General features: G+C 65.7%; 1 protein-coding gene across 7 annotated transcripts in view; it reads right to left on the minus strand.

Moving 5' to 3' along the window:
• The window catches only part of BAHCC1 (BAH domain and coiled-coil containing 1), a 76061-nt gene that overhangs the window by 20014 nt on the left and 39695 nt on the right, over positions 1–16352 (minus strand). For all 7 annotated transcript variants that reach the window (XM_063705999.1, XM_063706001.1, XM_063706002.1 and 4 more), the window contains exons 4-10: positions 7795–7917; positions 2726–4459; positions 2373–2481; positions 1723–1910; positions 1465–1623; positions 1113–1276; positions 610–937 (exon numbers count right to left, since the gene is read on the minus strand). In XM_063705999.1, coding sequence (XP_063562069.1) covers positions 610–937; positions 1113–1276; positions 1465–1623; positions 1723–1910; positions 2373–2481; positions 2726–4459; positions 7795–7917 — 2805 coding nt within the window. The remainder of the gene's footprint in view (positions 1–609; positions 938–1112; positions 1277–1464; positions 1624–1722; positions 1911–2372; positions 2482–2725; positions 4460–7794; positions 7918–16352) is intronic.

Here is a 16352-nt window from a genome sequence, read left to right on the forward strand (position 1 = left end):
GAAAGAAAAAAAAACTAAGGCAAAAAAACTGAAAAACCCTCTGCTGGCTCTGTCTCCTCACTGTGAAACTAGGACGGGTTTCATGTTCGCCACACGGTTTCCAGTGTGACCTCTCAGTCCCACTCAGGGAGAATCAAATAGGCTGCTAGGGAGTGGATGGGCGGGTGGCAGGGGCGGAGGCCAGGCCCGAGACCCCCTACCCAGGCACCCCGTCTCGCTGCCCCTCCCTCTCCCAGCTTTGCTGAGACCCTGAATGGCAGCCTGGTCAAGTCCCATGCCCAGTGCCCCCAGGGTGCCAGCACCACCACCAGCAGGCCCCGCCTTCATTGCTGGAGGGCCCCTACGACAGCCAGCGGGACCCCGTCTTCCTCCCGCCTTCGTCAAGCCCACGGCCAGGAAGGGGGCGGCTGGGGCACTGTGTGCTTCTCCCACGGTCATTGGGAGGACTGGGAAGAGGGAAGAGAAAGGAAGGGAACAGCCATGCTGCCCCGGGTCTGGGCAGGTGTGGAGGCTCCCTGCAGGCAGCCCGGATTCAGCGCAGCCCTGCCAGGCAGGAGTGGGAGGGCTTGGAGCGGAGCACAGTGGGCCAGGCCAGGCGGCTACTCTCACCTGGTTCGGATGTGATGATGTCGGCCGTGGACTGCTGACCCTCCCCATTCTTATCCTCGGCGCTGCGCACCCGGGAGCCAGGCCCGGGGCTGCTGGCAGGGCAGATATTTAAAGTGCACGGGGCGCTGGGCCGAAGTGGTGGGGTGGGGCAGCTGGCGGGGGGCTTTGGGTCAGGTGGGTGGCAGCAAGGTGGCAGCTTGGTGGGGCCTGCAGCGGGTGAGGGGGCGCCCGGGGCCGTGGGGGTTAAGGCAACTGGCTTGTGGGTGGACTTTGGGGCCTTCTCCTGGGCGGGCTCCTCTAGATCCAGGTGCTGGTCTTCGGGCTTCCGCTGTCAGGGATGGGGGCAAGCTCAGCCAGGCTCAGGATCCCCTGACCCCGGTGGGCCCCCTGCTTGGGTTCATCCTGCCAGAGGCCAGGCATGCAGGGGTCTCCTGGAGCCAGGTCCGGCCAGGCAGGGTGGGGGAGAAGTGCCCAGCCCAGGTGAGCGTGGCTAGGGGCGGTACCTGGAACTGGGCGGCCCTCTGCTGCTGCAAAGCATAGAGCTCCTGCTGCCGGAGGAGCTGCGGCCTCGAGTACACAGGGAGCTGGCCCGGGTGCTGCATGTGAGAGGCGGGGCCCCGGCCCCCGTACATGGGGGGCCACAGTGAGGCCTGGTCCATGACATCCGCTGTGGGCAGGGCCCAGGAGGGATCAGCCCGGCTGGGGAGGGGACAGCTCCGGGGCTGCTTCCCCGCCACCCTTTCCTCAGCCCACCAAGCCCACCGCTCCCTCCTGAGCCCTGGCCAGCACACCCCCGGCTGCCCCTCCTTCCAACAGCACCCCCCAAGTGCAGCAGCCTGGACCAGGGGCCCTTACCAAGTGCGTGGGGGGCGCTGTGGGGTGTGGGCTCTGAGGGCAGGATGACCAGCTGCGTGGGGGCGTCCTGTGGGAGGGGGAAGACAGAGGGCACGGGGCCAGCCACAGAGGCGGGGAAGCCGGGGGGCAGGTTCTGGTGCAGGGCAGGGTGCCCCAGGCCTGGGAGACAGAGGGCACAGTGGTCAGGCCTCCCACTCTCGGGGACCAGGAGGGAACCCTCATCAGCCCCAGGCCAGCCCCCGCCCTTGGATCACTGACCGTAGGAGTGCCCCCCCATCCACAGGGAGGGGCTGCGGGTGCGGGGCAGCCAGGGGGGATGGGGGTGGGTGTGGGGGGCTGGGTCCCCGCCCAGCTGGCCGCTCTGCATCATGAGGTGGGGGGCCAGGTCCCCAGGGCAGCTGCTCGGTGGGTGGATCCGGGCGAACTCTACGCGGTCTTTGCTGTCCCTGTAAGACCTGGGGCTCAGCCCTGCCGCCGGCGCCAATGCCCAGCTCCCCATCCCACCCCCGGCCCTTTGTTGTCTCTGTAAGACCTGGGGCTCAGCCCCACCAACGGTGCCAATGCCTGACTCCCTGTCCCACCCCCTGCCATCAACCTGGGAGGGAGAACGGGACCTGGAGGCTCAGGGAAAACCCCAGGTCCAGCCTCAGTGCTCTGCAGGGCTGACTGCGGGCCATCTCCTGGCCCCTGAAAGTGGGCAACCTGACCGCTGCAAGGGGTTAGCTGAGACCCCCAACCCCGGGTGAGACCCCAGAAAGGCTCTAGGGGTGGGGAGAACCCCACCCACGGCCGGCCATAGAATCTGCTGCCCCAGCCATGACCACCCCTCTTTCTCCACGTGGCTCTGAGTGGGGAGCCCCAAGCCCAGGCCTAGCCCCACTCTCCAGGGCCACAGGCCCAGCTCTCACTGCAGCAGCAGCTCGCGGCTGGCAAGCCCCAGGCGGTCATCACATAGCCGCGTCCTCTCCTCCTCAGCCTCCAGGTCCAGCGTGTGTGTGGAACGGGGCCCACCGCCACCTGCACAGGGTCGAGACAGCAGACGGGAGAGGGTTGGGGCGGCCAGGGAGCCACCGGCTAAGGCAAGCAGTGACCCCGCTTCGAGCTGGGGGGCCTGATGCACTGAGGAGGATCCCCTGGTCCTGGGGCCTCAGAGGGTCTGCCAAGGGCAGGTGTGGGAGCTGGGGAGCCGGGGCGCAGGGCAGGGCCAGCTGGGCCCCCTAGACTGTCCCGGCCTGCCTCCCTCTCTGTGCAGGGCCTGTACCTTTGAAGGCAGGGGCGGCCCGGCCCTGCCGCGCAGTGTTGGTGCCGTAGGCTGCCTCAGACCGGCTCGCCGTGTCCTTCTGCCGGGCCAAGGCCACTGCAATGCCCACAGGGGGCTGCCGCACCTCCCCGTCGCCGTGCGTGGTGTCGTGCTCCCTGCTGCGGGCACAGTCCGGCCTCTCCGACTGGCCTGGGCCCTTAGAGGACAGGAACTTTGCTTCCTGCTGGATGCAGCTGGCCTTGAGGCCACCCAGGCCCACCAAGGGTGCTTTCTGGCCCACCACCAGGGCCTGGCTGCTGTACTTGAGCAGGTTCTTCATGGCTGAGACCTCGTCCGGCGGCGCAGGCAGTTCCTGGGGCAGAAGGGCCGCCTGCTGCAGGCCGCTGCCAAAGGGGTCCAGGTAGGCGCCAGCCTTGCGCTCCTCGCTGATGGCCATGGCGGTGCCCTGGCCTGCCTGGACACCCCATGGGGGCAGGTGGGGCCCACTGTAGCCCAGGGATGCCAGCTCCAGGGACTTGCGCTTGGCCTCAGCCCCAATGCCCCCCTGCTCCACCTCGGCGGCCATCAAGTGCTGCTGGTGCCTGATGCGGGCCACCTTCTGTGCCCCTGGGGGGCCGGCCGGGGCTTCCTTGCCAACAGTCTTATCTAAAGTGCAGCAGGCCTGGGGGGCCTTCCCGCCCAGCGGGTCCTGGTGACCGGGCCGGGCACAGTCCTGTGAAGAGGTGGGCAACTCGAAGTAGCCGCTTTTGTCCAGACCGCTTTTAGGGAGTCCGGGGAAGGAGGCCTCGGGGCCTGCGCTGCTGAGATAGTCGAGGCCCTTTAGCCGGGGGTTGAGGGCCGCCTCAAAGCCCCCAGGCCGCCGCTCGCCCTTGCCCTCGGCCTTCAGTTGGGCATAGGAGACTCCATAGGGTGCAGCGTGGTCGGGGGCCATGGTTCCCTCCAGGTGCCGGTCCTTGCCCTCCCCTGCCACGGCACAGGCCTCGGCGGCCTGGAAGGGGCGGCCCTTGTTGGCCAGGTGTCCCACAGAAGGCACGAAGGTGGGCCCGCTGGCCTTTAGGTCCCGGGGGGCTTTGTCCTGCAGCGGGCAGAGCCCGTCAGGGCCCCCGTGCAGCTGCAGGCAGGGGAAGGAGCTGGCAGCTGTGCTGAGGGGCGGGGGCGGCCCGGCGTAGGATGCGGTGTGGTGTAGCATCTGCCGCCGCTCCAGGCACTCGCTGAAGGCCGGCCCGGGCTCCGGGGGGCCTGCTGCCTCCTTTGCACAGCGCCCGGAGGTCACCACCCCCGCGCCAGGCCGCCCCAGCATGCCCCCTGCACAGCTGGCTAGCGCAGCCCTGCCCATCTCGCCGTTGAGCACCTTGGTGTTGAGGAGGCAGGAGGTGAGGTGCTTGGGGCGGCCCTCGCAGGCCCCTCGGGGTGCGGGGCCGCCCTCCCTGCAGTGCCCGTCAGCTGGCACGGGCAGCACCAGCTTGTGCCGCTCCTTGCCACCGTCCTCCTCTGCCGCCGGCCGCTCCTTGCCCTCAGCGGCCTTGCCTGCCTTCTCTCTGCCCAGCTCTTTGCCCACGAGGAAGCGGTCGAAGTCCTTGGGGCCCTTCTGCAGGGAGCTAGCCTCACCCCGGTCTCGATCCCGGCTGCAGGAGCCCATGGGGTGGGCAGGGGCAGCCCGGGCCACGCTGGGGAAGTTGTGGTTGGCCGGCAGCAGCGTGGGCTGGGGCGGCAGGTTGCGCAGGTAGAAGTTATCTGTGTGGGAAAGAGCCAAGGTCGATGGGAGGCCTTAGGGGCGAGGCTGGAGGAAGACTCCCTGAGACAGGTGCTCCAGGTGCCTCCCGGACACCAGCTGGCACTGACTCCAGGTTACAGCCTAGGGAAGGTTTTTGCTCTCTCTTTTTTTTTTTTTTTTTTTTTTTGAGACGGAGTCTCGCTCTGCCCTCTGTCGCCCAGGCTGGAGTGCGGTGGCGTGATCTCGGCTCACTGCAAGCTCCACCTCCCGGGTTCACGCCATTCTCCTGTCTCAGCCTCCCAAGTAGCTGGGACTACAGGAGCCCGCCACCAGGCCCAGCTAATTTTTTGTATTTTAGTAGAGACGGGGTTTCACCATGTTAGCCAGGATGGTCTCGATCTCCTGACCTCGTGATCCGCCCGCCTTGGCCTCCCAAAGTACTGGGATTACAGGCGTGAGCCACAGCGCCGGGCTGGGTTTTGCTTTTGTTTTTATAAAATTGTAGTGAAATATGGGTAACATAAACTTTCCCATTTTTGGTGCACAGTTCAGGGGCACTGGGCACACTCCCCCTGCCGTGCAGCTGTCACGAGCATCCATGGCCAGAGCCTCTCACCTCCCCGAACCGAAGCTCTGTCCCCGTAAAACACTCACCCTCTGCCCCCATGTTCAGCTCCCCGCACCTCAGAGACGGGAGATGCAAACCCGAGGCCAGTCTCTCCCCTGCCTGGCCCAGTGCCAGTGGGGATTTCGGGGGACGTGGGGCAGGCAGTGGATTTTCGGGGGATGCGGGGCAGGCAGTGAGTGTTACAGAGCGTCTCTGCTGGGTCTTTACAAACAGGCACCAAGACCTTGGAAACCAGTGACAGGTGGCAGGCGCAGCTCCTGGCGCCCCCAGAGGAGAGGCGAGGAAGGACGGGCGGGTCGTGGAGGAGGGGCTCACCCACCTGCTGGACACCCTGGGAGCTCCCAGCCCCTCGGCCTGTCATCTGGGTGTCTCAGGCTGCTGGGGCTAGGGTAATGTGTTGAAATGGAGAAAGGCCAGTGGCTCCGGGGGGAGAGAGCAGCAGTTGTGCTCACCCTGCCTGGTGGGGGGTGAGTGTCTGGGGTCCCTGAAACGGTTGCCCAGCCTGGGCCCTCGGTCTGGGCCCTCCCTTCCCGGCTAGGGTCTGCCCCAAGCTCTCCACACTCCCGGCTGCCCTGGGGTTACCCATCGCCCCACAGAGGGGGCCAGGCCACCGCCTCTGGGGACCCTGGGGGTGCTGTCCCTCTCCACACCCAGCTGGGTGGGTGGGCGGGCAGCAGGGTGGTGCCAAGAGCAGAGGGAGCTGACAAGGGGAGAAACAAAAGAAACATTTGGAACTTGTAAAATTGTCCTCAGGCATGTAAATTCCTTGTCAATTTCCTGCTAATTAGAAACAAGGGGGAAGGGGAGCGGGAAGGGGCTAGCCCCAGCGAAACCTAATTAGCTCCATTTCCAAAACCAAATACTGTTCTTGGACAGAGCTCCGCCACAATATTGTGAAAGCCGAGAGGCCTGGCCGGCCCACTGCCCAGAGGGAGTCCCCTGTGCTGGTGGAGGGGTTGGGTTTCTGGGGTTGGGACCCGCCACCTGCCCGCCCCTGACAAACACTGTCAAAATAACTGCACGCGCTGGGGCTGACGCGGGTCTAGGGGAACGGGGCCTGCGGGGCTGTCCTCTGGGCAGCAGAGCCCGTCCGCAGGAGCTGGGGTGTGGGGTGAGGAGGCCGGTTTAGGTGCCTGTCCTGGGTGAGAGCTGAATCCCCTGGGTGGGGCTGGTGGTGAGTTCCTGGCCCCCATGCCTGCTCCCCTGCAGCTGGCTGGCATGGGCAAGGACAAGGCCCTCCTGAGCCTTAGCAAATCTCGGGCTGCTGCAGGCACGGAAGTGCAGGCCACACAGAGGTCCTGGAGTGAGTATGAGGTGGGGAGAAGGGCCTGAGGGGCAGCCAAGAGAGGGCGGCCAGACTGGCCTCGGGTCCCTACCCCCCAGCTCACACTCAGAGTTGGGGTCATCAAGGCCACTCATGAGCACAGGCTCACTGGGGTCCCCTCCCTCTGTTCCCTTCAGGGTGTCTAGTCCGCCTCCCAGGCCCTGTGGGGGCCTTTCTGGGCCTCTCCTCTGCCCCCACCCTGAGCTCCAGCCCTAAACGCCAGGGCTCCTGGGCTCCCAGGAGCTGTGTGGAAACCATCTGTCCCCACCTCCCTTCTCATCCCCCGCAGCCTGGGCATCCCTCTCCACAGTCGGGACAACCTCCCAGTCCACCCCTCCCCACTGACCCCACCCCATGTGTCCAGACACCTCTCGGATCCCCTTGGGGAGACGCCCCAGCCCCTCTGCACTGAAGCAGAACTCACCCCACCGTCCAACTGCTGCCCCTGCTCCCCAGGTGCACCCTCCCATAGCCCAGGCCAGAAACCGGGGGTCACCTAGACCCCTCTATCCCTCCCTGCCCCCAATCTCCCTCCTAGATATCACCGATGCCGGCCCCTGTGGGGCCCCACACCTGTATCGCTTCTCATTGGAACCCGGTAACTAACCGATGGCTTCCTGCTCCAGCCTCCTGGTGTCGCCCCAAGGAGAACTTTTTAAAATGCAAATGAGATGTCGCCCTACCAGAGGAAACCCAACTTGGAGATAAGGACCCACACCCATCCCACCTCCAGCCAGGCCCTCTCGGGTACCCTGAGGGGACTCGCTGGCACCAGGACTCGGCTCTGCTGGGCCTGAGCTTCCTCTTCCCCAAGGCCCCACTGGCTCTGACTTCTCAGCAAAGACAAACTCTGCATCCCTTCTTCAGGGATGCCTGCTGCTAATGGGGTGAGCAGCCCCTCTGTCCACCAGGACACGGGGCTGGGGGGCTGGGGGCTGGGCCTCGTGCAGCCCAGGTCTAGCCCAGGCCACCGAGTGTGTAAGCCAGAAGTGCGGGCTTCTGTGGGCTTCCTCCAGCCCCCACAGGATGCATCCTCCTCCTGAGCCACCCCACCATCCCCGGGCTGCTGGGGGCTGCAGGGCAAGGCCAGGTCCTGAGCAAGCCGGTGGGGCTAGGGTGATGAGGAAGGTGGGCACCAGCTCAGCTGCTCCCACCTGAGCAGTGAGAGGTCTTGAGACAGCGTGACCTGGGAACTGAACCTGCGCCTGGGGGTGGTCCTGGGCCCCTGGGTTTAAATCCTGAGGGGCAGGCCCACCCTCTCCTCTAGACCCCACCCTGGCCTTGAGGACACCTGGTGGGAGGGCTCACCTAGGCTGGCCTTTCCCTTGTGCCCCAGAAGCTCCTGCGCCCCCTCCCCACCTCCAGCATGCCTGCTCCCCACGCCGGCCCCATGCTGCACTTGCCTTTTTGGGTTCCATAGAAACGGTGCTGCCCATAGAGAACGTTGCTGTTTCCATGGTGATCCAAGTGGCTCACGGGTAGGAAGGTGGATGCCAGACTCCCCGAAAATCTGGGGTACCCCGGAGCTAGAGAAGCAAGAGACCCAGTTGCAGAGGCAACTCCCAGCCCCCTGGCCCACACTCGCCCTGACCCCAGGGAGGCAAGAAGCCGGCAGGCAGCCCAGGAGCGATGTCCCGCAGAGCCCAGCACGCAGCCGCCGGGGGGAAATCAACCCATCAATACATCATATTAACTCTGACTCGACTAATGCCATCCCTCCGGTGCGGCACAAATTGAATTGCTGATGGGCTGGGGAGAGGGGAGGACGGACGAGGGGGCCTCTGTTCCCTCCCAGCAGCACTCAGGATCGCGGAAGCTCCCAGGCTGGGCAACAAAAGGGACTCTGGGGAGGTTTTGTGGGAGGAGGGGGCACGGTGGACAGACTCTGTGCCAAGGCCCTGGCCAAAGGAGAACCAGGTCCAGACTTGGCCTCCCCAAGGCAGGCCCCAGGGCCCAGTGGACAGCCCAGGCCAGGGGCCAGTGCTGCTGGGGTGTGGCCAGCCTCCCCCGACCCTGGCTGGAGGTCACAGGTGTGTCCATCCGACGCCGAGTTCCCACCATGGCCAGGCCTCTTCCGGCTCTGAGATCTGCACAGGGTGGGGAACGGACGGGGGCAAAGAGTTCCTTGCACAGACCCCAGCCCCCAAACCCCAGGCGGTGACTCCGAGTCATGCCAGACAGGTCCGTCTCTCGGCTAAGGGGTCTGTCTGTCCCTCAAGGCAGCCACATTTCTGAGCGGCCTGCCCCTGCCCAGCACAGGAAAGCCAGCCACACCCAGCCACCCACGCGGCTGGCCCTGGGCCTTGGGACAGCTCTGGCTGCGTGGGGCACACTTGCCCCCACCCAAGGGATGAAGCACAGCTGGCAGGTCAGGACAGGGCTGAGCATGGCCTGGGAGGCCTGCAGGCACCAGAACCCAGCCCAGGGGCTGCAGAGAGCATGTCTGCTGGACACCAGGGACACCAGCCACAAGGAGTGTGGCTTCTGGTTCCCCAGAAAGACCCCAGGCCACGGGCAGAGCTCTGAGACTCAGACCCGCCCAGCCCCAGCCCCAGCCCTCCATGCAGTGCAGGTGGTGCCAGTGCCGGCCGGCCTGCCATAGCAGCTGCCTGAACCTGAGGGCCGAGTGGCTGGCTGTGGTTGGGGGTCTGGCAGCCTTCTGTAGGCCTGAGGAGAAGACATTTGAGGCAGCAACCCACAGCTTCAACCTGCCGGAATGAACGCAGCTGGGCGGGGCAGGACGGGGGGCCCTCACCCTCTAAAACTCCTGCTCTGAATCTTCCCTGGAAAACAGGCCACCTAGTCCAACTGGGGCACCCCACACCGCAATCCCAATGGGTCCCCCAGCAGTGGCAGGCACCGTTCGATCCTCTCTGGCTCAGTGGATCCCAGGGAAATCTGTGGAGCTTGAGCCCCAGGAGATGCTCCAGGAAACCCAAGCTCTGGGTCACCAGCTCCAAGAAGGCACCCCACACACGTCCCATTTGCAGTCGTGTAGGGCGTGAGCACAGGGAAGGCCCTGGGAAGTCCTGCGACACGGAGGCCTGCTTGACAGGGTGAAGCCCCATCTCCCTGTGAGGCCGCACATCCCAGGCCAAGTCTGGGAACCTGGGGAGGGCGCCCTGGCCCTGGTGCAGCCCTGCAGCTGCCCTCCAGCTGAGGACATGGGGCTGAGGCTCGAGACTGGCCAACTGGCTTGGTCTGTGTGGGAGCTGCATCTGGAGCAGCTGTTTACCAGATTAAACTCCAATCCTGGAAGATTCGACCAAAGCTGAGAGGGACGGGGTGGGAGCGACCTGGGGCGGGGGTAGGGGAGTGGCAGGGCAAGGGGCAGGGCCTTGGGGGGCACTGGTTAAACCTCCACAGCTGTCCCCCTTTAATTGGCTGCTGTTAAATGTTTTACGAGGCCTCATTTTGGTAAACAGAAGTCTGTAAATTCCTCCTTCCCAGACACCGTTTCCCAGGCACGGAGCCCCCGTCCCCCTCCGGAGGTCCAGGCCTCCGGCTCATCCGCTCTCTGGGGGGAGCAGGCAGTCAGCTGGCAGAGGAGTGGGCTCCTTCCCGCCGGTCCCCTCTGGGGGCAGCTGAGGGTGGGCAGCTATGCGTGTCCCTCAGCTGCTGGGCCTTGGCTGGTGGCCCCTGGGCTGGGGAGCAGGGCAGCGCTGGCCAGGGCCCGAAGACCAAAGGCCTGGCTGGTGCCCCCATCCTTGCCTGCTTGGGTCCCCACCTCTGAGGCCCCAGAGGGGAAGTTAGGGAGCCAGGGGAGGAGGAGGGAGTGGGGAGATGGGATGGAGGGACGGGGAGCAGAGACGGAGGGGCTGAGTGCCGGAGAGGCCCAGTCGGCAGGGTGGAGTCATCTTTGGGCAGGGGGCAGAGAGAGGAAGGGAAAAGGTCCTCCCAGCCCAGCGACAGAAAGCCCCTTTCTTTTTCCCAATAAGACCATACTCTCAAAACTGAGAAAGAAAATTTAAAAATGATTTTTATGAATCAGAGCAGCTGTTCTGAGGCCAGAAGCCAGAAGGCAGGGCTGCTGTGGCTGGGCCGGGGACACACAGGCATCCTAGAAGGGGCTGCCACTGAGGAGTGGGGGTGGTGGTCCTGGGGAGGGCTCCAGGGGGACAGTAGAGGCCCCAGATGGCAGGGAGGGGACATTCCGGGGCCAGAGACCAAGAGGGCTCAGCCAGCAGGGCCTGGGGCCATATGAACCCAGAGCCAGAGGTCCTCAACTGCAAGCTCCTGCTAGAACGTCGGGGCCCCAGAATCTCCCCTTCCCAGACCCCTTTGAGACGGGAGCTTTTATGATCACCCCAACAGACAAGGGCAAGCCCTGGGCTAAGCGAACCGCCAGAGAGGTGGGCAGGACACAGGCTGCTGGTGCCCTCGGAGCCTGGCGGAGCGTGGGGAAGAGCCCTGGGGGCAGTGGGGGTCGCACCGAGGTCCCCACATCCTGCCCCTGCTACTGCGGTGGGCAGGAGACTCCAAACTCAGTCCCGTGATGGGACGGACTGCAGGAGACAGAGGCTCAAAGCCACAGGCACCTGATGGCCACGCGTGGGCTGGGCGGGGGACACAATGGCCACCCCCAGACCCCTCCCAACCTCCCCCAGGCCTGAGCTCACCACGTCTGGGGAGGTCAAGCGTTGCAGGTAGGAGGCCTGTGGTGTGGGCAGGAGGAGAGGGAGTGGGCAGTCAGTGGGGGTCGGGGGTGCCCCTGGGCAGGGCTGAAGGACAGAGGAGTGGGAGGGCACAGTGCAGAGAAATGGGGGCTGGGGATAGCCAGGGGTGAGGGGACCCTTCCTTTCCTCCTGCCCACCTGGAGAAGGGAGGCCTGGTGGCTTCTCACCGCTGGGGAGGGAGGAGCAGCCCCCACCCAGGGTGCACCAGCCCTGGCTGCCTGCCGGGCACCCCCACTCCAGGTACCCCATCCCCCTCATCCCTCCTGCGTTCTGACACAGCACATTTTCCCAACAGCCCCGCGCGTCGAGGCCCTGCCCTCTCCAGGCCAGCCCTGCGCCTTCCTCCTCTTGCCAGATCTGGGGAGGTGGCCACAACCCACCCCCCAGGCTGCCCTTCCAGGGAGCATCCCTGCCGTGGAAAACCAGGGGCTGCTCCTGGGTCTCTCAGGATGCTGGACTTGGGGTATCTTCACGGCCAGGTCTAGGAGGGAGGGACGCCAGCCAGCAGAAGGACCAAGATCACCTGGGGGGTCAGGGGACTTCCCACGGCAGGGTCACCCAGGAAGCCCCACTTGGGGCCACAGAGCTCAGGGCCCGGATGCTGCAGGCTCAGCAAACTTCTGGGGGTGCTGAAGCACACCTTGAGCGCCCTGCCCCAGCCCGCACGCCTTTGAGGACAAAACCTTCTGCAGCGGACACCCCACCATCCTGACAAACGGCAGTGCCTCCTCTCTGGGGGAAGGACTGGGCACCTGTGTCTGCCACGCTGGCCTCCCACAGCTGAGCCTCGACCTGTCTCCCACTGCAGTACCACCTCAGCTCCCACATGCGCCTGGCTGGGCGGGCAGTGGGTCATGCAGTCAGCTGGGCGTGGCCCTGGGCCTGGAATGTGCACGTGGGCAGCCAGCCTGGGAGGCCCTGGGGAACGTGGGAGGCTGTGGGGACTGTCTCAAATACCCACTGTCCAGCGAGGGCCCATCCTCCTGGCTCAGAAGCAGACACCCCTCCCCCACCTCCTGCCAACTCTGCCAGATCCCCTGTTACTCCCCCCACAGTGACCCCAGGGGAGTCCCGGGAGACCCCTGGCCTGGCAAGTGGTCCCTGCTCCTCTTGTGGTTCTGCACACCGTCCCTGTCACGCAGGACGTCCCTGCCGTGCAGCCACACGCACGAGGCTCAGCCTGGCCTCCACCTGCCTGCGACTCAGCGCTGGCTCTTCACGGGACACCCCCCTTCACTCAGGGTGTCAGTGGGTTTCAGGTGCAGTGCACGGGTCTACCCGATGACCGCCAGGCCCCGAGGGCTGGGCTGACACAGATTCTGAAACCCTGTCCGCATGCGGCACACAAAGTGCTGTAGTTGACTGATGATGGCTGCCCTGAGCACACGGGGACCTCGGTGGACTGATGACACCTGCCCGGGGCACAGTAGGGGCCTCGGTGGACTGATGACACCTGCCTGGGGCACACAGGGACCTCGGTGGACTGATGACACCTGCCCGGGGCACACAGGGACCTCGGTGGACTTATGATGCCTGCCCTGAGCACACAGGGGCCTTGGTGGACTGATGACACCTGCCCTGAGCACACAGGGGCCTTGGTGGACTGATGACACCTGCCCTGAGCACACGGGGACCTCGGTGGACTGACGACACCTGCCCTGGGCACAGGAGGGGCCTCAGCAGTGACCACAGCTGTGGGCAGTTCCCACTCCCACTCTAGGGCCGGAAGGGCCTACAGCCTTGCAGCGGCCCCTTCCCTAGTCCTGTCTGCTCTCTGCCATACACCCCTGCTCCCATACACAGGCCCCTCACCCCAGGTGGGCAGGCCCCCGGGTGTCTAGGCTGTGTTTCAAAGTGCAGCTCCTGGGACATGAGTGGTTGCGGGGGGGGGCACAGCAGGAGATTCGTTCTTGGAGCTGGAGTGCCCAATCCTTGGGGCCCCCTGAGGCTTCGGAAGCTCAGCCTCTTCCCCATCCACAGGCCTGCAGGGAACTGGCCCAAGTGGTGACCCACAGCTGCCTCAGGGGCGGGCCGGGCCAGCTCCATCTGTTCCCAGGCTGAGCAAGGTAGCTAAGAGCGGGAGCAGGTGCCAGGTTCCCATGGGAGCCTCCAGAATGAACGCAGCGGGCAGCCTGCCCAGGATCCAGGCACCAACCCCACAGGGAGGAGCGCAGCCTTCCTGGGGATGGGGGGGAGGGTGGGCCTGCGGATGTGGGTGGAGGGTGGGCCTGGGGATGGGAGGGATGGTGGGCCTGGGGATGGGAGGGATGGTGGGTCTGGGGATGGGGGGGAGGGTGGGTCTGGGGATGGGGGGGAGGGTGGGCCTGGGGATGCGGGGGAGGGTGGGCCCGGGGATGGGAGGGAGGGTGGTCTGGGGCTCAGGGGAACGGGTGGGCCCAGGAGGGTGGGTCCAGGGCTGGGGACGGAGGTTGGGTCCAGGGCTGGAGGGGAGGGTGGGCCCGGCGATGGGAGGGAGGGTGGGTCCGAGGCTGGGGGGGAGGGTGGGTCCGAGGCTGGGGGGGAGGGTGGGCCCGGCAATCAGAGGGAGGGTGGGTCCGAGGCTGGGGCCGCTCTCAAGCCACAGGGGGCAATGGACAGTTCTCGGAGCGTGGAGCTAGAAGCAACCACATGACCCCCAAAACCTTCGCCGGCACCCTGGACATCAGCCCTGGCTACCAGGGAGCTCCCTTCTGCCTGTCCACCAGGACCTTCCTCACGTTCCCCAGGCAGCATCCTTGACACATAGGTCATTGTACCGGGGCCACAGGCACCACACTGGCCAGCCCCACACACAGGCACACAGTAGACGGTGCACCTGCCAGGGCGGCTGCACCATCGGTCAGATCCAGAGATGTCAGCCTACGAAGGCCGCACCCCATCCCCAGTGACCAAGGCCACTGGCCCCAGCAGTGGACAGCTGCTGCAGGACATGGGAGGGAAGTTGCTCTTTGTGCCTATATCACATGGGGTCTGGACAGCTGTTCTCATTGGTGTGGCAGATAGAGAAACTGAGGCTGGGCATATGAACTCTAAGCTAAGGCAGCTCCGGGTCTGTGAAGACCCCTGCCCTGCCCACCTGCCCTGCACATAGCAGGGGCCCATGCTGCATCTGCCACAGTCCTGCCCTGTCCTGCGGTGCCTGGGTGTGCGCAGGGGCTCGGGTGCAGCCTCCTGGGTCCCAGAGCAGCCTCTAGCCCAACTCCCTGGCTAAGTCCCTGGCTCCTGGAGAGCAGGAGCTTGCGGGGCAGACGGAACACCCACTCCAAAGCACGGCAGGTCAGAGGGCAGGGAGGGGATGAGGGGACAGGCTCTCAGTCACACACAATCTTCAGCCTCAGTTTCCTCAGCTGTAAAATGGGCGCAAGCACCACTGTGCTGTGCAGCATTGCCAGGGGGAGGCAGGTGCCATCCCAGGGCCAGGCTCATAACAGAAGTGCAGTCATCCTGCCCAACCTCAAGCCAGGGCTGGCCCTGGGAACCCTGAAGCTGCAGGGACCAGGCCCTTTATCCAAACCAGGGGTGGCCCTCTCCCCAACCTCCCAGGTTCTGCCACCTGGGATGTCCCTATCCTGGCTTCCCCAAGTCTGTGTCTCCCCTAGCCACCTCCATACAGCCCTCTGCCAGGCGTGGACCTGGGTACTGGTCACCATGGCCATGGGATGAAACCCCTGCACTCAACAGTGACTGGCAGCACTCAGCCAGGCCGTGAACATGAGGCTCATAAAGTCTCAGCGGGCTGGGGGTCAGGAACTGCCAGGGCCTGAGGGCAGACTCCAGTGGGGACAGGAGGCTGGGACCCTGGCAGGGTGGACGACCAGGGCAGGCCACGGTGAGGGGCCGAGGGTATGGGAGGGCTGGCTCCCGAAAGCCATAGGACACCTCCAGAGCGGGGATCATAGGCCTGGATGGTGCAGCCGCCCTCTGGCTGAGAGAAGCTGGCGGGAGGTAGCCGGCCCAGCAGAGCCCCTCCACCCCCACGCCGGGACCCCCACGCTGTCCCCTCCACCCCCACGCCGGGACCCCCACGCTGTCCCCTCCACCCCCACGCCGGGACCCCCACGCTGTCCCCTCCACCCCCACGCCGGGACCCCCACGCTGTCCCCACCACCCCCACGCCGGGACCCCCACGCTGTCCCCTCCACCCCCACGCTGGGACCCCCACGCGGTCCCTCGCATCCCAGCAGAGCCAGCTTGTCCCCACTGGCCCAGCTCTCCCTCGCACATGGGCAGGGACAGCAGGTCTAGGCAGGGCAAGGGCCACACCCTCCACATAGATGCGGGGGTCCTGGAGTGAGCCCAGGTAGAAACATCAGTGCTGGGGTGGTCAGCGGGCCTGTGGGAGACAGACCAAGAGGCTGTTTTAGCCACCGAGGAAACCGAGGCCAGGAGAGGAAGGAGGAGCTGAAGGGGTCTGGGAGGAAGCAGCAGGTCCCTGGCAGGCATCACAGGAAGGATGGAGCTGGGGCCCCAGTACCTCTGAGGACACTCGGGGTGGGTGGGTGCTGGTGGGACCTCTGTCCTTCAAACAGATGTGGTCCCAGCTCCTGCTCACTCCCAGCAGCACCAGCGAGTCCTGAGACCTCAGAGGGGACGAAGCGGACAGAGGAGCAGCTGGCAGGATGCAGGAAGCTGCGGGGCTCCGTTGGCAGGGAGTGCTCGGCATGCATGCCCCGGACCCCCGGGAGCTGGCCAGGCCCAGTGAGAAGTGGCCGCTGGTGGGGCGTGGTTCTGACCAAGAGGCCGGCCAGGCGGAGAGCCAGCGCGTGTGTGTGTGCCCGCCGCCCCCATGGCTCCCCCCAGGTGGCACAAGAGACCACGAGTGGCCTCAGTGGGGAGCTCAGCAGCCCCTGCCCCCACCCCTTCCCAGCTGAGCCCCCCAGGAACAGAATCCTCTTTCATCGGCCCTGTAGGTGGTCCTGGCCAGACAGCTGGGGGGCGCGGTGGGGAGGGAGGGGACCAGGCCTGCTGACAATAGGGCCAGCTGTGCGTGCCCCCACCCCTGCTCTCATCCTCATCCGCCCAGGACAGGCTGCCCAGCAGGAGCTCACCTCTGCCCCCGGCCAGTTCCGCCTCCTACCCCCACCCCAAGCCCCAGAGAGGCCCACCGCTGGTGGGAGCCCAAGCCTCGGGTGAGCTGCGGGCCGGGAGGAGCTGAACAGACAGGCTCTGCCCAGGCCAGATGTTCCGGGCAGCTCCTCCAGCTCCAGGCTGCCTCTGCTGCACCCCCAGCTGCTCCCCTGGGGAAGCAGGAAGCCCTGGCCCGCTCGAGGGGCTGCCCTGCAGAT

This window comes from Gorilla gorilla, chromosome 4, assembly GCF_029281585.2.
Source record: "Gorilla gorilla gorilla isolate KB3781 chromosome 4, NHGRI_mGorGor1-v2.1_pri, whole genome shotgun sequence".
In the NCBI taxonomy this organism is placed as follows: Eukaryota; Metazoa; Chordata; class Mammalia; order Primates; family Hominidae; genus Gorilla; species Gorilla gorilla.